Here is a 21,932-nt window from a genome sequence, read left to right on the forward strand (position 1 = left end):
GACGACGGACTCGCTCAAGCTGTCGGGACTATCCCACAACGTTAGACACGGACACGAACGATCTGCTTGGCGTGTTGTCACACTGGTGGTTTGTTGTGGCCGAGTATTGGTGCTAAACCGTGTTGTTGGAGTCCGGCATGCTAGCTGGCTGTGGCGTCTTATGACTAGGTGCCCTGGACGATTTTCACGGAAGAATACTGTACCAAGTTAGCTAGCTGAATAAACTAAGTTAGTCTATTCCTAGAAAACATTGAACCGCTGTAGTTTACAACAATTATAGTTTCTGAGGTGGAAGTTGGGAGAGTTATATTTGGGTGTTGTGGTGAGGGAGGCCCCGCTCTCTCCTTTCCCAGATGTTTAGTTCATTTCATTCCGATCTCCTTTGCATTATTGTAGCCATTTTCTGCAGCCTGTCAACTATGCCTCTGTCTATCCCTGTTCTCTCCTCTCCGCACAGGCTATACAAACACCTCACACCGCGTGGCTGCTGCCTCTCTAACCTGGTGGTCCCTGCACGCACCACCCACGTGGAGTTCCAGGTCTCAGGCAGCCTCTGGAACTGCCGTTCTGCTGCCAACAAGGCAGAGTTCATCTCAGCCTATGCTACCCTCCAGTCCCTCGACTTCTTGGCGCTGACGGAAACATGGATTACCACTGAAAACACTGCTACTCCTACTGCTCTCTCCTCATCTGACCATGTGTTCTCAAATACCCCGAGAGCATCTGGTCAGCGGGGTGGTGGCACAGGAATCCTCATCTCCCCCAAGTGGACATTCTCTATTTTTCCCCTGACCCATCTGTCTATCTCCTCATTTGAATTCCATGCTGTCACAGTCACTAGCCCATTTAAGCTTAACATCCTTGTCATTTATCACCCTCCAGGTTCCCTTGGAGAGTTCATCAATGAGCATGACGCCTTGATAAGTTCCTTTCCTGAGGATGGCTCACCCCTCACAGTTCTGGGGGACTTCAACCTCCCTACGTCTACCTTTGACTCATTTCTCTCTGCTTCCTTCTTTCCACTCCTCTCCTCTTTTGACCTCACCCTCTCACCGCCCCCCCCTACTCACAAGGCAGGCAATACGCTTGACCTCATCTTTACTAGATGCTGTTCTTCTACTAATCTCACTGCAACTCCCCTCCATGTCTCCGACCACTACTTTGTATCCTTTTCTCTCTCGCTCTCCTCCAACACTACTCACTCTGCCCCTACTCAGATGGTAATGCGCCGTCGCAACCTTCGCTCTCTCTCCTCTTCCATCCTATCATCTCTTCCCTCTGCTCAATCCTTCTCCCTCCAATCTCCTGATTCTGCCTCCTCAACCCTCCTCTCCTCCCTTTCTGCATCCTTTGACTCTCTATGTCCCCTATCCTCCCGGCCGGCTCGGTCCTCCCCTCCAGCTCCGTGGCTTGATGACTCATTGCGAGCTCACAGAACAGGGCTCCGGGCAGCCGAGCGGAAATGGAGGAAAACTAGACTCCCTGCGGACCTGGCATCTTTTCACTCCCTCCTCTCTACATTTTCTTCATCTGTTTCTTCTGCTAAGGCCACTTTCTACCACTCTAAATTCCAAGCATCTGCCTCTAACCCTAGGAAGCTCTTTGCCACCTTCTCCTCCCTGCTGAATCCCCCCCCCCCCTCTCTGTGGATGACTTCGTCGACCATTTTGAAAAGAAGGTTGACGACATCCGATCCTCGTTTGTTAAGTCAAATGACACTGCTGGTCCTGCTCACACTGCCCTACCCTATGCTTTGACTTCTTTCTCCCCTCTCTCTCCAGATAAAATCTTGCAACTTGTGACGGCCGGCCACCCAACAACCTGCCCGCTTGACCCTATCCCCTCCTTTCTTCTCCAGAACATGTCCGGTGACCTTCTCCCTTACCTCACCTCGCTGATCAACTCATCCTTGACCGCTGGCTATGTCCCTTCCGTCTTCAAGAGAGCGAGAGTTGCACCCCTTCTCAAAAAACCAACACTCGATCCCTCTGATGTCAACAACTACAGACCAGTATCCCTTCTTTCTTTTCTCTCCAAAACTATTGAGCGTGCCGTCTTTAGCCAACTCTCTCAGAATGACCTTCTTGATCCAAACCAGTCAGGTTTCAAGACTGGTCATTCAACTGAGACTGCTCTTCTCTGTGTCACACTGGCTCTCCGCACTGCTGAAGCTAACTCTCTCTCCTTTGCTCTTGTCCTTCTAGACCTGTCTGCTGCCTTTGATACTGTGAACCATCAGATCCTCCTCTCCACCCTCTCCGAGCTGGGCATCTCCGGCGCGGCTCACTCTTGGATTGCGTCCTACCTGACCGGTCGCTCCTACCAAGTGGCGTGTCGAGAATCTGTCTCCGCACCACGTGCTCTCACCACTGGTGTCCCCCAAGGCTCAGTTCTAGGCCCTCTCCTATTCTCGCTATACACCAAGTCACTTGGCTCTGTCATATCCTCACATGGCCTCTCCTATCATTGCTACGCAGACGACACACAACTAATCTTCTCCTTTCCTCCCTCTGATAACCAGGTGGCGAATCGCATCTCTGCATGTCTGGCAGACATATCAGCATGGATGACGGATCACCACATCAAGCTGAACCTTGGCAAGACGGAGCTGCTCTTCCTCCCGGGGAAGGACTGCCCGTTCCATGATCTCGCCATCACGGTTGACAACTCCGTTGTGTCCTCTTCCCAGAGTGCGAAGAGCCTTGGCGTGACCCTGGACAACACCCTGTCGTTCTCCGCTAACATCAAGGCGGTGACCCGATCCTGTAGGTTCATGCTCTACAACATTCGGAGAGTACGACCCTGCCTTACACAGGAAGCGGCACAGGTCCTAATCCAGGCACTTACTGCAACTCGCTGTTGGCTGGGCTCCCTGCCTGTGCCATTAAACCCCTACAACTCATCCAGAATGCCGCAGCCCGTCTGGTGTTCAACCTTCCCAAGTTCTCTCACGTCACCCCGCTCCTCCGCACACTCCACTGGCTTCCAGTTGAAGCTCGCATCTGCTACAAGACCATGGTGCTTGCCTACGGAGCTGTGAGGGGAACGACACCTCCGTACCTTCAGGCTCTGATCAGTCCCTACACCCAAACGAGGGCATTGCGTTCATCCACCTCTGGCCTGCTGGCTCCCCTACCTCTGCGGAAGCACAGTTCCCGCTCAGCCCAGTCAAAACTGTTCGCTGCTCTGGCACCCCAATGGTGGAACAAGCTCCCTCACGACGCCAGGACAGCGGAGTCACTCACCACCTTCCGGAGACATTTGAAACCCCACCTCTTGAAGGAATACCTGGGATAGGATAAAGTAATCCTTCTACCCCCCCCCCACCCCCCTTACCCCACCCCACCCTCCCCAATAAAAAATTTAAAAAACATTGTAAAGTGGTTATCCCACTGGCTATAAGGTGAATGCACCAATTTGTAAGTCGCTCTGGATAAGAGCGTCTGCTAAATGACATAAATGTAAATGTAAATGTAACAGAACACAGAGGGTGTTCTTTAATGGAAGCCTCTCAAACTTAATCCAGGTAGAATCAGGAATTCCCCAGGGCAGCTGTCTAGGCCCCTTACATTTTTTTCCATCTTTACTAACGACATGCCACTGGCTTTGAGTAAAGCCTGTCACGTTCGCTTACAGACGGGACGGACCAAGGCGCAGCGTGATATGCATACATGTTTATTTAAATGAATAAACAACAGACAAAACAACAAACAAACGAAACGTGAAGTCCAAGGTACACAAACAACATACCTAACACGGAACAAGATCCCACAACCCACTAGTGCCAATAGGCTACCTAAGTATGGTCCCCAATCAGAGACAACGAGCGACAGCTGCCTCTAATTGGGAACCACACCGGCCAACATAGATCTAGACTTACTAGATCTAAACATAGAAAATGCAACATAGAACATACCACACAGAAAATACACACCCTGACTCAACAAATACGAGTCCCCAGAGTCAGGGCGTGACAAAGCCAGTGTGTCTATGTACAGTTGAAGTCGGAAGTTTACATACACCTTAGCCAAATACATTTAAACTCAGTTTTTCACAATTCCTGACATTTAATCCTAGTAAAAATTCCCTGTTTTAGGTCAATTAGGATCACCACTTTATTTTAAGAATGTGAAATGTCAGAATAATAGTAGAGAAAATTATTTCTTTCAGCTTTTATTTCTTTCATCACATTCCCATCAAATTGTGGTCATTGTCCATTTGGAAGACCCATTTGCGACCAAGCTTTAACTTCCTGATTGATGTCTTGAGATGTTGCTTCAATATATCCACATCATTTTCCTTCCTCATGATGCCATCTATTTTGTGGTGCACCAGTCCCTCCTGCAGCAAAGCACCCCCAACAGCATGATGCTGCCACCCCCGTGCTTCACGGTTGGGATGGTGTTCTTCGGCTTGCAAGCCCCCCTTTTTCCTCCAAACATAACGATGGTCATTATGGCCAAACAGTTCTATTTTTGTGTCATCAGACCAGAGGACATTTCTCCAAAAAGTACGATCTTTGTCTCCATGTGCAGTTGCAAACCATAGTCTGGCTTTTTTATGGTGGTTTTGGAGCAGTGGCTTCTTCCTTGCTGAGCGGCCTTTCAGGTTATGTCGATATCGGACTCGTTTTACTGTGGATATAGATACTTTTGTACCTGTTTCCTCCAGCATCTTCACAAGGTCCTTTGCTGTTGTTCTGGGATTGATTTGCACTTTTCGCACCAAAGTACGTTCATCTCTAGGAGACAGAACGCGTCTCCTTCCTGAGCGGTATGACGGCTGCGTGGTCCCATGGTGTTTATACTTGCGTACTATTGTTTGTACAGATGATCGTGGTACCTTCAGGCATTTGGAAATTGCTCCCAAGGATGAACCAGACTTGTGGAGGTCTACAATTTTTTTCTAAGATCTTAGCTGATTTCCCCATGATGTGAAGCAAAGAGGCACTGAGTTTGAAATACATCCACAGGTACACCTCCAATTGACTCAAATGATGTCAATTAGCCTATCAGAAGCTTCTAAAGCCATGACATCATTTCTGGAATTTTCCAAGCTGTTTAAAGGCACAGTCAACTTAGTGTATGTTAACTTCTGACCCACTGGAATTGTGATACAGTGAATTATAAGTGAAATAATCTGTCTGTAAACAATTGTTGGAAAAATTACTTGTGTCATGCACAAAGTAGATGTCCTAACCAACTTGCAAAAACGATAGTTTGTTAACAAGAAATGTGTGGAGTGGTTGAAAAATGAGTTTTAATGACTCCAACTTAAGTGTATGTAAACTTCCGACTTCAACTGTATGCGGGTGTATGCGGGTGACTCAACACTATACACGTAAACTGCTACAGCAACTGAAATAACTGCAACACTTAACAAAGAGTTGCAGTTAGTTTCGGAATGGGGTGGCATGGAATAAGTTAGTCCTAAATAGTTCCAAAACTAAAAGCATTGTATTTGGGTCAAATCATTCACTAAACCCTAAACCTCAATCAACTACATCTCGTGATGAATAATGTGGAAATTGAGCAAGTTGACGTGATTAAAATGCTTGGAGTAACCCTGGATTGTAAACTGTCATGGTCAAAGCATATTGATACAACAGTAGCTAAGATGGGGAGAAGTATGTCCATAATGAAGCGCTGCTCTACCTTCTTAACAACACTATCAACAAGGCAGGTCCTACAGGCCCTAGTTTTGTCGCACCTAGACTACTGTTCAGTAGTGTGGTCAGGTGCCACAAATGGGGACTTGGGAAAATTGCAGTTGGCTCAGAACAGGGCAGCACGGCTGGCCCTTAAAAGTTAACGGAGAGCTAACATGAATGAAATGCATGTCAGTCTCTCCTGGCTTAGAGTGGAAGAGCGATTGACTTCATCACTGCTTGTTTTTGTAAGAGGTGTTGACAAGCTGAATGTACAGAGCTGTCTGTTTGGAATACTGGCACACAGATCGGACACCCATGGATTCCCCACAAGACATGCCACCAGAGGTCTTTTCACAGTCCCCAAGTCCAGAACAGACTATGGGAGGTGCACAGTACTACATAGAGCCATGGCTACATGGAACTCTATTCCACATCAGGCAACTGATGCAAGCAGTAGAATCAGATTTAAAAAACAGGTAAAAATACACCTTATGGAACAACGGGGACTGTGAAGAGACACACACAAAGGTATAGACACATGCATACGCAAACATTGTGATATTGTTGAATGGTGGTATTAAACATTTTGTATTGTAGATAGGTAGGTAGTGGATTAATAATGTTAAATGATGTACTGTTTTATATTTTGTTTTATATGTAATGTAAGTGTTTTAATATGTTTGGGCCCCAGGAAGAGTAGCTGCTGCCTTGGCAGGAACTAATGGGGATCCCTAATAAATACAAATACAAATACTAAAAATGTAATCTGTCTCATCCCAAACATTTAAGTCACTCCTCAAAAAGTATTTTGAGGTAAGGATGCGTTTTACCCTACTATTGAATTCTAGAACAGTAACGTGCTTAACCATGCTGCTGCAAAAAACTCTGGGTTTAAAAGGGTGCAGTTTGCGTTTATTTAGGAGTTGAGAAATAAAGTAGGAATGGAGAGCTGGGATCCCCCTCTTTTAAAAAAAGGCTATTAAAACTGCTGTTTTCCCCATGATTGCAAGAACTGTTGTGTATTGACTGCTTGTCAGGCACTCGTAACTTAAATTCGCCTCGAGAGAACACACAACAGCAAGCCAACTAGGTAAATAGATAAACTATTCTACTACTACGTATGGGGTTGTTTCATTACTCGTTTTGTTTGCAGAGGAAAAGTAAATGTGGACTGTTCTAGCATCTTCAAAGCGCGCCTCGGCAGAAATAGTTTTTCATGTTTCATATTTTTTTGGCGCAGCACCACAGCTAAATGACTGTAGCGGAAACACTGATGTGGATGCTACCATGATTACGCATTATCCTGAATGAATCGTGAATAATGACGAGTGAGAACGTTACAGAGGGTCAAAGATCATACCCCCAAGACATGCTAACCTCCTCTGTTATTTGTAATGGTGAGAGGTTAGCATGTCTTGGCGGTATGATCTTTGACCCTCTGTAACTTACTCACTCATCATTATTCGTGATTCAATTAGGATTGTCTGTAATCATGGTAACATCCACATTAATTTAGAAGTGTTTAGAAACATATTCTGTTCCGATTTATAATAGAAATGACTCTGTAGCTCAATTGGTAGAGCACGGCGCTTGTAACGCCAGGGTAGTGGGTTCGATCCCCGGGACCACCCATATGTAAAAATGTATGCACACATGACTGTAAGTCGCTTTGGATAAAAGCGTCTGCTAAATGGCGTATTATATTATTATTACAATACATTTTATAAACTGGGTGGTTCGAGCCCTGAATGCTGATTGGCTGACAGCTGTGGTATATCAGACCGTATACCACATGTATGACAAAACATTTATTTTTACTGCTCTAATTACGTTGGTAACCAGTTTATAGCAATAAGGCAATGTAGTCATTGCGTGCTAGGAATATGGGACCAAATACTAAACTTTTGACTACTTTATTTATAAGAATCTTTAGGGATGTCAATCATTTTGACCCCTACTTTTTTGAGAAAAAAATAATACTTGTTAAACAAAATCTCTTTCTCTGAGCATACAATATAGCTCAGTATTTGATTAATTTTTTTAAATTATTATACAGTCATTATTGCGCATCTTTATCAAGGGTGTCAATAATTTGGGACCACACTGTAGCTCAGCTGCTGTTCCATCCCAGCTCTAATTATATACTATGTTACAATCATCTGACAGAATAGAGGAGCTCTTCAAAACTGATTAGAGAAACCATAATGGATTGGATTTTCAAGTAGCATTACGTGTGGATCAGATGTGTATGTGTGTGTGTGTGTGTGTGTGTGTGTGTGTGTGCATGCACGCATCCGTGCGTGTTATATGCAGGTGTGTGTGTGTGTGTCTCCCGAGTGGCGCAGTGGTCTAAGGCACTGCATTGCAGTACTAGCTGCGCCACTAGAGATCCTGGTTCGAATCCAGGCTCTTTGGGAGACCCATGGTGCGGCGCACAATTGGTCCAGGGTAGGGGAGGGAATGGCCAGCAGCGATGTATCTCAGTTGGTAGAGCATGGCGTTTGCAACGACAGGGTTGTGGGTTCGATTCCCACGGGGGGCCAGTATGAAAAATAAAAAAATTATGTATGCACTAACTGTAAGTCGCTCTGGATAAGAACGTCTGCTAAATGACTAAAATGTAAATGTGTAACCATAGTAACGGTGCTGTATTGTCTGGTTCCTGTTGCAGGTCTCTGAAGAGTAACGAGATAAAGAGACTGTCTGACAACGTCTTCTCCACATACACACACCTGCAGAGACTGTGAGTACAATACTATACTGTACTATTATAGTCCACATACACACACCTGCAGAGACTGTGAGTACTAAACAATATTAGACTGGAGTAGGTTGGACTGGACTGGAGTGTTGTAGGTTGGACTGGACTGGACTGGAGTACACTACTGGTCAAAACTTCTGTAACACCTACTCATTCAAGGGTTTTTCTATATTTTTACCTATTTTCCACATTGTAGAATAATAGTGAAGACATCAAAACTATGAAATAACACATATGGAATCATGTAGTAAACAAAACATTGTTAATAAATCAAAATACATTTTATATTTGAGATTCTTCAAATAGCCATCCTTTGCTTTGATGACAGCTTTGCACACTCTTGGCATTCTCTCAAACAGTTTCACCTGGAATGCTTTTCCAACAGTCTTGAAGGAGTTCCCACATATGCTGAGCACTTGCTGGCTGCTTTTCCTTCACTCTGCCGTCCGACTCATCCAAATTTGGTTGAGGTCGGGGAATTGTGGAGGACAGGTCATCTGATGCAGCACTCCATCACTCTCTTTCTTGGTAAAATAGCCCTTACACAGCCTGGAGGTGTGTTGGGTCATTGTCTTGTTGAAAAACAATGATAGTCCCACTAAGCCCAAACCAGATGGGATGGCGTATCACTGCAGAATGCTGTGATAGCCATGCTGGTTAAGACAGTGTCACCAGCAAAGCACCCCCACACCATAACACCTCCTCCTCCATGCTTTACGGTGGGAAATACACATGCGGAGATCATCCGTTCACCCACACCGCGTCTCACAAAGACACAGCGGTTGGAACCAAAAATCTCCAATTTGGACTCCAGACCAAAGGACAAATTTCTACCGGTCTAATGTCCATTGCTCGTGTTTCTTGGCCCAAGCAAGTTTCTTTGCATGCAATTAGATCATGATGGCCTGATTCACACAGTCTCCTCTGAACAGTTGATGTTGAGATGTGTCTGTTACTTGAACTCTGAGAAGCATTTATTTGGGCTGCAATTTCTGAGGCTGGTAACTCTAATGAATTTATCCTCTGCAGCAGAGGTAACTCTGGGTCTTCCATTCCTGTGGCGGTCCTCATGAGAACCAGTTTCATCAAAGCACTTGATGGTTTTTGCGACTGCACTTGAAGAAACTTTCAAAGTTCTTGAAATCTTCCGTATTAACTGACCTTCATGTCTTAAAGTAATGATGGACTGTCGTTTCTCTTTGCTTATTTGAGCTGTTCTTGCCATAATATGGACTTGGTCTTTTACCAAATAGGGCTATATTCTGTATACCCCCCTACCTTGTCACAACACAACTGATTGGCTCAAACGCATTAAGAAGGAAAGAAATTCCACAAATTAACTTTTAAGAAGGCACACCTGTTAATTGAAATGCATTCCAGGTGACTACCTCATGAGCTGGATGAGCGAATGCCAAGAGTGTGCAAAGCTGTCATCAAGGCAAATGGTGGCTATTTGAAGAATCTCAAATATAACATATATTTTGATTTGTTTAACACTTTTTTGGTTACTACATGATTCCATATGTGTTATTTCATATTGTTGATGTCTTCACTATTATTCTACAATGTAGAAAATAGTAACAATAAAGAAAAACCCTTGAATGAGTAGGTGTTCTAAAACCTTTGACCGGTAGTGTACGTTGGACTGGACAGGCTTCGACTCGACTTATTGTCAATATTATACTTTCACCATTTGCATGAAAATGTATTTAGTCCATGTATTATAGTTGACTAGTCATAATCCAGTTAGGAACACTGTCATATCTTGTTAGAAACATCAAACTGGGTTTGAACCATGGTCATGTGTACACCACAACAGTGTTATCCCACTGAGCTAAAGGCGTTAGCCTGGTTCACTAGGCATTAGCTAACACCTGGAGCTAGTGTTCATGTCATTACGCAAGACATAGTGCACCAGGTAAATTGGCGAAAAATACAGTCTCATGTACAGCATCAACATGTTTACAGAGTGACTTACATTTTCTAACTTTTTTCGTACTGGTCCCCCGTGGGAATTGAACCCACAACCCTGGCGTTGCAAGCATCATGCTCTACCAATTTAGCCACATGGGATTACCTGGGCAGTAAGGACTGAATGAGGACTGAATGGTTGAATGAGTAAGTGGGGAAAGCATTACAAGTACAGGATAGTTGTCTTGTATTTGCATAAAACACTAATGTGGAAATTTATGTAGAAATTAGTTCAGTCCCACTACTTTCACAGCAGCCGCAGCTAAACACATACTAGAGTTGTACAGTGAATGTGTAATTTGGGTAATTTATCACTTTATAATGCATTCAGCCTTTCAGTATGCGTTCCAAATGGCACCCTCTTCCCTATATAGTGTACTACTTTTAACCACAGCGCTATGGTGCCCTGGTCAAAAGTAGTGCACTATGTAGGCTATAGGGTGCCATTTGGGATGCACGCTTCGGCAGGGACAGCTGTATTTGAGGACCCCAGGGACTGTATCCACAAGACTTAAAAAAAACTCCCAGCTCAGCGTAGGTTTTAGGATGATGTTAAGACACTGCCCAGACAAACTCTGAGCCAGGAGTAAAATCAACCCATAAAGGTTTATCTCAGCTGGTAACGACAGTTTGAGGTACCGCAAAGTAAAGATAGTGATGACGCTCATTGATATTACTACACGATGGGGAATAACCAATCGTGATGAGGCATCACCAGCTTTGAACCCTATTGCACGCTTCAGTCAACCACGGTGAATGTGACTGTACATCAACTGTTGCTATGGTGAAACGCTTGATATATAATTTTCGCCTGACACCATCACCTTGCCTACTCTTGCATAATATGTTGGCATGGATACAGATGTAGGATCTTAATTTCATCACTCTTTTGTTGCTGTATTTGAGTTTTTAAAAGGCTTCTAAAGTTTGTAATTTCCACTTTGAAATTTCAGACAATAATTTGCCCTAAAGAAAAATGTATCAACTCCTACAATTTTTTTTTACATGAATTATAATCCACATAATAATGAACATTTCCTGTTGCTGCATCTGTCCTACATCTGTAACCTTTAAAAAAAACAAATTCTGATATTTTGAATAATGTGATAGGCATATTGGAATCCAATAAAAATAAAAAATAAAATAAAATAAAAAGTGGTTGTAAAAAGCAGAATTTGACGATATTACCATTATATCAGCACACTCGTCGAACAACTCTTAATCGCTTTGGCACAGTAGGCATCAAGTCACTAGATGCCTTCAATTGCCTAATTTATAGGCATGCCCAATTTAGACATATTATTTTAACAAGATATACAGTGAGGAAAAAAGTATTTGATCCCCTGCTGATTTTGTACGTTTGCCCACTGACAAAGACATGATCAGTCTATAATTTTAATGGTAGGTTTATTTGAACAGTGAGAGACAGAATAACAACAACAAAATCCAGAAAAACGCATGTCAAAAATATTATAAATTGATTTCCATTTTAATGAGGGAAATAAGTATTTGACCCCTCTGCAAAACATGACTTAGTACTTGGTGGCAAAACCCTTGTTGGCAATCACAGAGGTAAGACGTTTCTTGTAGTTGGCCACCAGGTTTGCACACATCTCAGGAGGGATTCTGTCCCACTCCTCTTTGCAGATCTTCTCCAAGTCATTAAGGTTTCGAGGCTGATGTTTGGCAACTCGAACCTTCAGCTCCCTCCACAGATTTTCTATGGGATTAAGGTCTGGAGACTGGCTAGGCCACTCCAGGACCTTAATGTGCTTCTTCTTGAGCCACTCCTTTGTTGCCTTGGCCATGTGTTTTGGGTCATTGTCATGCTGGAATACCCATCCACGACCCATTTTCAATGCCCTGGCTGAGGGAAGGAGGTTCTCACCCAAGATTTGACGGTACATGGCCCCGTCCATCGTCCTTTTGATGCGGTGAAGTTGTCCTGTCCCCTTAGCAGAAAAACACCCCCAAAGCATAATGTTTCCATCTCCATGTTTGACGGTGGGGATGGTGTTCTTGGGGTCATAGGCAGCATTCCTCCTCCTCCAAACACGGCGAGTTGAGTTGATGCCAAAGAGCCCCCATTTTGGTCTCATCTGACCACAACACTTTCACCCAGTTCTCCTCTGAATCATTCAGATGTTCATTGGCAAACTTCAGACGGGCATGTATATGTGCTTTCTTGAGCAGGGGGACCTTGCGGGCGCTGCAGGATTTCAGTCCTTCACGGCGTAGTGTGTTACCAATTGTTTTCTTGGTGACTATGGTCCCAGCTGCCTTGAGATCATTGACAAGATCCTCCCGTGTAGTTCTGGGCTGATTCCTCACCGTTCTCATGATCATTGCAACTCCACGAGGTGAGATCTTGCATGCAGCCCCAGGCCGATGGAGATTGACAGTTATTTTGTGTTTCTTCCATTTGCGAATAATCACACCAACTGTTGTCACCTTCTCACCAAGCTGCTTGGCGATGGTCTTGTAGCCCATTCCAGCCTTGTGTAGGTCTACAATCTTGTCCTTGACATCCTTGGAGAGCTCTTTGGTCTTGGCCATGGTGGAGAGTTTGGAATCTGATTGATTGATTGCTTCTGTGGACAGGTGTCTTTTATACAGGTAACAAGCTGAGATTAGGAGCACTCCCTTTAAGAGTGTGCTCCTAATCTCAGCTCGTTACCTGTATAAAAGACACCTGGGAGCCAGAAATCTTTCTGATTGAGAAGGGGTCAAATACTTATTTCCCTCATTAAAATGCAAATCAATTCATAACATTTTTGACATGCGTTTTTCTGGATTGTTTTGTTGTTATTCTGTCTCTCACTGTTCAAATAAACCTACCATTAAAATTATAGACTGATCATTTCTTTGTCAGTGGGCAAACGTACAAAATCAGCAGGGGATCAAATACTTTTTTCCCTCACTGTAGCACTCTAAAGGGATAACTTGAAATAACATGTAAGTTAATGAAATAATCTAAATAAAATCATGTGATTATTTATTAGCCTAGTGATTATAAGTATTTAGGCACATCATGTGAATTAGGCCTCTTGAAATTATTGTCAAAAGTGCAAGAGATACTGTTGCATGAATGTCTAGATTATTTATGGCTTGATTGATCGATCATATAGACATATGAAAATTGTCTTTCAACAACTCCAAGCTATTGCCTGTCTATGGCGTACGAACTACTGACTTATTGCCTTTTTAAATGTATTATAAAGACAACTGCTGGTAACTCTCAACTGGTTAGGACAGATAATGAGGCGTGACTCTTATGACTAAAGAGGCTTCATGCATTCAGCTTTTATTTTTACCCATATGAGGAGGAGTAAAATGTTTATATTCTCAGCACGTATGACCAATTGTCTACTCTGAGACGCTTTGTGGATACGGGCCCTGATCTCTTTTTCAGAATGGCCACTTATGAAAAGAGAGATGTGATTAAGCAGAACTCTTCTCCAACGCGCACACACACACACACACACACACACACACACACACACACACACACACACACACACACACACACACACACACACACACACACACACACACACACACACCCCACACACACCATACACACATGCACAAGCACCACACACAAACCCCACACGCACCCGACAGGCACCCCACACACACACACACACACACACGCACACACACACACACACACACACACACACACACACACACACCACCCACACACACACCATTCACAGACTACTCCTACTTACACTACATTCAGAAAGGATTCATACCCCTTGACTTATTCCACATTTTGTTGTTTTACAGCATGAATTCAAAATGGATTAAATATTTCAAAAAATCTCGCCCATTTACACACAATACCCCATAATGACAAATTGAAAACATTTGTTGTTTATTGAAATGTATTGAAAATGAAATACAGAAATATTTATTTTACATACAGTGGGAAGAACAAGTATTTGATACACTGCCGATTTTGCAGGTTTTCCTACTTACAAAGCATGTAGAGGTCTGTAATTTTTATCAAAGGTACACTTCAACTGTGAGAGACGGAATCTAAAACAAAAATCCAGAAAATCACATTATATGATTTTTAAGTAATTAATTTGCATTTTATTGCATGACATAAGTATTTGATACATCAGAAAAGCAGAACTTAATATTTAGTACAGAAACCTTTGTTTGCAATTACAGAGATCATACGTTTCCTGTAGGTCTTGACCAGGTTTGCACACACTGCAGCAGGGATTTTGGCCCACTCCTCCATACAGACCTTCTCCAGATCCGTCAGGTTTCGGGGCTGTCGCTGGGCAATACGGACTTTCAGCTCCCTCCAAAGATTTTCTATTGGGTTCAGGTCTGGAGACTGGCTAGGCCACTCCAGGACCTTGAGATGCTTCTTATGGAGCCACTCCTTAGTTGCCCTGGCTGTGTGTTTCGGGTTGTTGTCATGCTGGAAGACCCAGCCACGACCCATCTTCAATGCTCTTACTGAGGGAAGGAGGTTGTTGGCCAAGATCTCGCGATACATGGCCCCATCCATCCTCCCCTCAATACGGTGCAGTCGTCCTGTCCCCTTTGCAGAAAAGCATCCCCAAAGAATGATGTTTCCACCTCCATGCTTCACGGTTGGGATGGTGTTCTTGGGGTTGTACTCATCCTTCTTCTTCCTCCAAACACGGCGAGTGGAGTTTAGACCAAAAAGCTCTATTTTTGTCTCATCAGACCACATGACCTTCACCCATTCCTCCTCTGGATCATCCAGATGGTCATTGTCAACCTTCAGACGGGCCTGGACATGCGCTGGCTTGAGCAGGGAGACCTTGCGTGCGCTGCAGGATTTTAATCCATGACGGCATAGTGTGTTACTAATGGTTTTCTTTGAGACTGTGGTCCCAGCTCTCTTCAGGTCATTGACCAGGTCCTGCCGTGTAGTTCTGGGCTGATCCCTCACCTTCCTCATGATCATTGATGCCCCACGAGGTGAGATCTTGCATGGAGCCCCAGACCGAGGTTGATTGACCGTCATCTTGAACTTCTTCCATTTTCTAATAATTGCGCCAACAGTTGTTGCCTTCTCACCAAGCTGCTTGCCTATTGTCCTGTAGCCCACCCCAGCCTTCTGCAGGTCTACAATTTTATCCCTGATGTCCTTACACAGCTCTCTGGTCTTGGCCATTATGGAGAGGTTGGAGTCTGTTTGATTGAGTGTGTGGACAGGTGTCTTTTATACAGGTAACGAGTTCAAACAGGTGCAGTTATTACAGGAAATTAGTGGAGAACAGGAGGGCTTCTTAAAGAAAAACGAACAGGTCTGTGAGAGCCGGAATTCTTACTGGTTGGTAGGTGATCAAATACTTATGTCATGCAATAAAATGCAAATGAATTACTTAAAAATCATACAATGTGATTTTCTGGATTTTTCTTTTAGATTCCATCTCTCACAGTTGAAGTGTACCTATGATAAAAATTACAGACCTCTACATGCTTTGTAAGTAGGAAAACCTGCAAAATCGGCAGTGTATCAAATACTTATTCTCCCCACTGTATGTGTTCACACCCCTGTGTCAATACTTTGTAGAATCACCTTTAGCAGCAATTACAGCTGTGAGTATTTTTGGGTAAGTCTATAAGAGCTTTCCACACCTGGATTGTACAATATTTGCTCATTATTATTTTCAAACTTCTATAAGCTCTGTCAGATTGGTTGTTGATCATTTCTAGACAACCATTTTCAGGTCTTGACATAGATTTTCAAGTAGATTTACTGTACCAGTCAAAGGTTTGGACACACCTACTCATTCAAGGGTTTTTCTTTATTTTTACAATTTTCTACATTGTAGAATAATAGTGAAAACATCAAAACTATGAAATAACACATATGGAATCATGTAGTAACCAAAAAAGTGTTAAACAAATCAAAATATATTTCAAATTAGAGATTCTTCAAATTGCCACCCTTTGCCTTGATGACAGCTTTGCACACTCTTGGCATTCTCTCAACCAGCTTCACCTTGAATGCTTTTCCAAAAGTCTTCAAGGAGTTCCCACATATGCTGAGCACTTGTTGGCTGCTTTTCCTTCACTCTGCCGTTCGAATCATCCCAAAGCATCTCAATTGGGTTGAGGTCAGGGGATTGTGGAGGCCAGGTCATCTGATGCAGCACTCCATCGCTCTCCTTCTTGGTAAAATAGTCCTTACACATCCTGGAGATGTGTTGGGTCATTGTCCTGTTGAAAAACAAATGATAGTTCCACTAAGCCCAAACCAGATGGGATGGTGTATCGCTGCAGAATGCTGTGGTAGCTATGCTGGTTAAGTGTGCCTTGAATTCTAATTAAATCACACACCATAACACCTCCTCCTCCATGCTTTACGGTGGGAACTACACATGCGGAGATCATCCGTTCACCCACACCGCGTCTCACAGAGACACAAAGGTTGGAACCAAAAATCTCCAATTTAGACTCCAGACCAAAGGACACATTTACACCGGTCTAACGTCCATTGCTCGTGTTTCTTGGCCCAAGCAAGTCTCTTCTTCTTATTGGTGTCCTTTAGTATTGGTTTCTTTGCAGCAAAATGGACCATGAAGTCCTGATTCACACAGTTTCCTCTGAACAGTTGATGTTGAGATGTGTCTGTTACTTGAACTCTGTGAAGCATTTATTTGGACTGCAATTTCTGAGGCTGGTAACTCTAATGAATTTATCCTCTGCAGCAGAGGTAAATCTGGGTCTTCCATTCCTGTGGCGGTCCTCATGAGAGCCAGTTTCATCATAGCGCTTGATGGTTTTTTGCGACTGCACTTTAAGAAACTTTCAAAGTTCTTGAAATGTTCGGTATTGACTGACCTTCATGTCTTAAAGTAATGATGGGCTGTCGTTTCTCTTTGCTTATTTGAGCTGTTCTTGCCATAATATGGACTTGGTCTTTTACCTACCTTGTCACAACACAACTGATTGGCTCAAACGCATTAAGAAGGAAAGATATTCCACAAATTAACTTTTAATAAGGCACACCTGTTAATTGAAATGCATTCCAGGTGACTACCTCATGAAGCTGGTTGAGAGAATGCCAAGAGTGTGCAAAGCTGTCATCAAGGCAAAGGGGGGCTATTTGAAGAATCTCAAATATAAAATATATATTTTCATTTGTTTAATACGTTTTTGGTTACTACATGATTCCATATGTGTTATTTCATAGTGTTGATGTCTTCACTATTATTCTGTAAAAAATAGTAAAAATAAAGAAAAACCCTTAAATGGTAGTGTAAGTCAAAACTGTAACTCGGCCACTTAGGAACATTCACTGTCTTCTTGGTAGCACCTCCAGTGTAGATTTGGCCTTGTGTTTTGAGTTATTGTCCTGCTAATAGGTGAATTCATCACCCAGTGTCTAGTGGAAAGCAGACTGAACCAGGTTTTCCTCTAGGATTTTGCCTGTGCTTAGCTCCATTCCGTTTTCTTTTTTTGCCTGAAAAACTCCCCAGGCCTTAACCATTACAAGCGTACCTACAACACGATGCAGCCACCATTATGCTTGAAAATATGGAGAGTGGTACTCAGTAATGTGTTGTATTGGATTTGCCCCAAACATAACACTTATTATCATTATTGTTAAAACGAGAGGCCGCCTGAATCTTTAATTTAAAGACACTTGCTCCTTTTGGTCTCAACGTAGAGTTTGATCTAAAGCCATTCTTGTGATTCTTGTGTCTTTGCTATCTATTGCGAATAATGTTTGTAGGCCTATGTAGCCAAATTGTATCTATGATCTTATGTTATCCATTCATGATTTTCTTAAATGTTCTATTTATATATCTAAATCAACCAATGAAATCAAGCCACAGCCATTGCTGTTTATTTATTTATTTTCCTCACATGTTGTCACGATCGTTGACTGAAGACACGGACCAAGGCGCAGCGTGATAAGCGTACATACTTTTATTTAACGTACTAAACGACAAAAACAACAAACAAACGATACGTGAAGTCCTGAGGTTATAACACAACAAACCTTTACGGATCGAGATCCCACAAAGACTAGTGCAAAACAGGCTGCCTAAGTATGGTCCCCAATCAGAGACAACGAGCTACAGCTGCCTCTGATTGGGAACCACCCTGGCCAACATAGATCAAACGATCTAGAACAAAAACATAGAAAAACCAAACATAGCAAATCCACACCCTGGCTCAACATTGAAGAGTCCCCAGAGCCAGGGCGTGACACATGTCCCTAATACTCTTCCGTACATGTCACATAGCAAGGTTTCATCCTGTATTTTAAGCCTTATCCAGAAATTAGAATTAAACCAAAAATGAAAGCTATTGTTTGAGGATGATGCTGGACCTTCTGACATAAAAAAAAAAAGCAAAGGCAGTTTGATGAACTCAAGGTTAACATTCAGGCACATGATTGCACAAAAACACAGGGCCCTAGTCATATGCAATGTTTTTCTGTCCTCTTAAAAACATTATTTGAAGTTATTTGTTACAGTACACTTCACCTCAGGGCCAGGCACAGCATGCTCTTAAAAACCCAATTTAGTTCTACATCTAAAACCCAAGACCAGGGGCGCAGGTTATTAGCCTAAAATGATCTAAGTCTAAAACAAATATACTTTTAGCATTTTACCCCAAACCCCTTATTACACATACTGAAATGTACCTGTCCTTGTCTCAGTGGGACTTCTTGGCTTAGATAAAGTTCAAATAAAATAAAAACTCCATTGTTTCTTCCTTTCTGTGGCGGTACATCAAAACATGTGTTACCATTCAGGCTCCAGGTGCAATCTGTTAGTCTGGGAAAGAGAAATCTTTTCATATTTTCCACACTAACCTGTCATATAGTGAGGTGTTCTGTGATAACACTGACGTCTCTCAGGGAGAGTCTCACTATTTAATTTAATAGCTGCTATCAATCACGTACACGCACACACACACACACACACACACACACACACACACACACACACACACGCACACACACACAAAAACTTGCACAGGCACACACACACACATACACACACATGCACAAACACACACACACACACACTGTGTGACTCCTATTTACCTGGTTCTTCTTCATTTTATTATTTAATCTTAGTCTATTTAATCTCATTATTTAATCTTAGTCTATTTAATCTTATTATTTAATCCTAGTCTATTTAATCTTATTATTTAATCTTAGTCTATTTAATCTTATTATTTAATCTTAGTCTATTTAATCTCATTATTTAATCTTAGTCTATTTAATCTTATTATTTAATCTTAGTCTATTTAATCTCATTATTTAATCTTAGTCTATTTAATCTTATTATTTAATCTTAGTCTATTTAATCTTATTATTTAATCTTAGTCTATTTAATCTTATTATTTAATCTTAGTCTATTTAATCTTATTATTTAATCTTAGTCTATGTAATCTCATTATTTAATCTTAGTCTATTTAATCTTATTATTTAATCTTAGTCTATTTAATCTGATTATTTAATCTTAGTCTATTTAATCGTATTATTTAATCTTAGTCTATTTAATCTCATTATTTAATCTTAGTCTATTTAATCTTATTATTTAATCTTAGTCTATTTAATCTCATTATTTAATCTTAGTCTATTTAATCTTATTATTTAATCTTAGTCTATTTAATCTTATTATTTAATCTTAGTCTATTTAATCTCATTATTTAATCTTAGTCTATTTAATTTTATTATTTAATCTTAGTCTATTTAATCTCATTATTTAATCTTAGTCTATTTAATCTCATTATTTAATCTTAGTCTATTTAATTGTATTATTTAATCTTAGTCTATTTAATCTCATTATTTCATCTTAGTCTATTTAATCTTATTATTTAATCTTAGTCTATTTAATCTTATTATTTAATCTTAGTCTATTTAATCTTATTATTTAATCTTAGTCTATTTAATCTTATTATTTAATCTTAGTCTATTTAATCTTATTGTTTACAGTTTTTGCCTATTGCTTACACACTTTTTGCAGAATTTGGCTCATTATGTCAAAACTCAACACACAAGCCAAACAGACATAGCACTTGGAGATTAACAACTCAGATATATGCCAAAATGAAACACTGCAATCAAAACTTAACACTCCTTTCTAAAAATGAAATTCTTGCAACAAAACCATACACACAAGCAACATTTGAATGACTCTTTCATATCACCAGCAACACACTGATGGGCTTTATATAAAACACTGCAGTCTTTGTGTTTCTATTTTTATTGTCATTTTATTGTCATTGTCTTCTGTAAAACTCAAAAGTAGAATTTCTGCAGTAATCAAACAGTATTTACAAAAAAGTATTTACAAAAAAACAAACATTCTTACAGAAATTCTTAACATCAAATTTAGCAACAAAACTAAAGTAAAAAAACTAAACAATTACTGGATAAATTGCTATTGGGGGAAAAAACATATACTTGTTTTGTGTGTGTGTGCGTGTGTGTGTGCGTGTGCGTGTGTGTGGTGGGGGGCGGGGGGGGCTTATGGATCACGCCTTCTGTTCGGATCTGGCCACAAGACCTCGTCAACATCACAGGCGATGTCCTCATTGGGCTAGGCATCGGGGAAAATATCGCCTTGTGTGCCGAATCCACCCTTGGATTGATCCCACCTCAATGTCTCCACATGCCTCTTCCATTGCTTGCAGAAGAGTCATGCGTGCATGTGGTTGCAGATCATATACTTTCCACCGCCACGCTGAAAATAATTCCTCGATTCCATTTACAGTAGAAAGGGGCTGTAAGGGGGCAGGTATAAAACTGTGAAATGATTGTGGTTGTTGAACCAATCTCGGACCAGAGCAGCCCGGTGGAAACTAACATTATCCCAGATGACAACAAACCTGGGCTGCTGTGGTCTGTCCTGCACAACTGAATGTAGTGCATCTAGAAATGCAATGATCTGTCCTGTATTGTAGGGACCTAGAGTGGCATGATGATGCAGGACTCCTTGGACACTAATTGCAGCACACAAGGTGATATTTCCCCACGCTGCCCAGGGACATTTACAACAGCCCTTTGTCCAACTACGTTACGGCCCCGACGCCTGGTTTTGGCCAGATTGAAGCCTGCCTCATCCACGTAGATGAACTCATGCGGCAGTTCGGCGGCATCAAACTCCAGAACTGTCTGTAACAGAAAATATTGAATAGTGTTACTGAAAACACATACAGGTAACTACAATGTCTATATTTTCACACAAGTAGGGGCTGGGTTGGGTGAGTATAGACAAAAACTACAAGCTACAGGCAGGGCAGGTGGCAGCATAAACCCTCATTCCCACATCACAATATATAGTATGTAAAGTAAAGTGACACATACCTGCACATAATCATGGCGCAGATCCTTGACCCTGACACTGTTCCTCTCAAATGGCACCCTGTACAGCTGCTTCATTCTGAAGTTATGTTTCTGTAGGATGCGACTTAGTGTAGAAATGCTGACCCTGTTGATATTGTTGAATTCATTTCCATTTGCAATTATGCGTTGTTGCAACTCACGAAGTCGGATTGCATTATTTTCTCGCACCATTTCAA

The 21,932-nt window shown here is 41.9% G+C and overlaps 1 protein-coding gene across 1 annotated transcript in view; it reads left to right on the plus strand.

Moving 5' to 3' along the window:
- LOC121541353 (relaxin receptor 2-like) overlaps nucleotides 1-21,932 on the plus strand; it is a 178,376-nt gene that overhangs the window by 44,429 nt on the left and 112,015 nt on the right. The window contains 1 exon segment of the mRNA XM_045207960.1: nucleotides 8,322-8,393. Within this exon segment, the coding sequence (XP_045063895.1) occupies nucleotides 8,322-8,393 (72 nt within the window).

This window comes from Coregonus clupeaformis, chromosome 27, assembly GCF_020615455.1.
Source record: "Coregonus clupeaformis isolate EN_2021a chromosome 27, ASM2061545v1, whole genome shotgun sequence".
Lineage (NCBI taxonomy): Eukaryota > Metazoa > Chordata > Actinopteri > Salmoniformes > Salmonidae > Coregonus > Coregonus clupeaformis.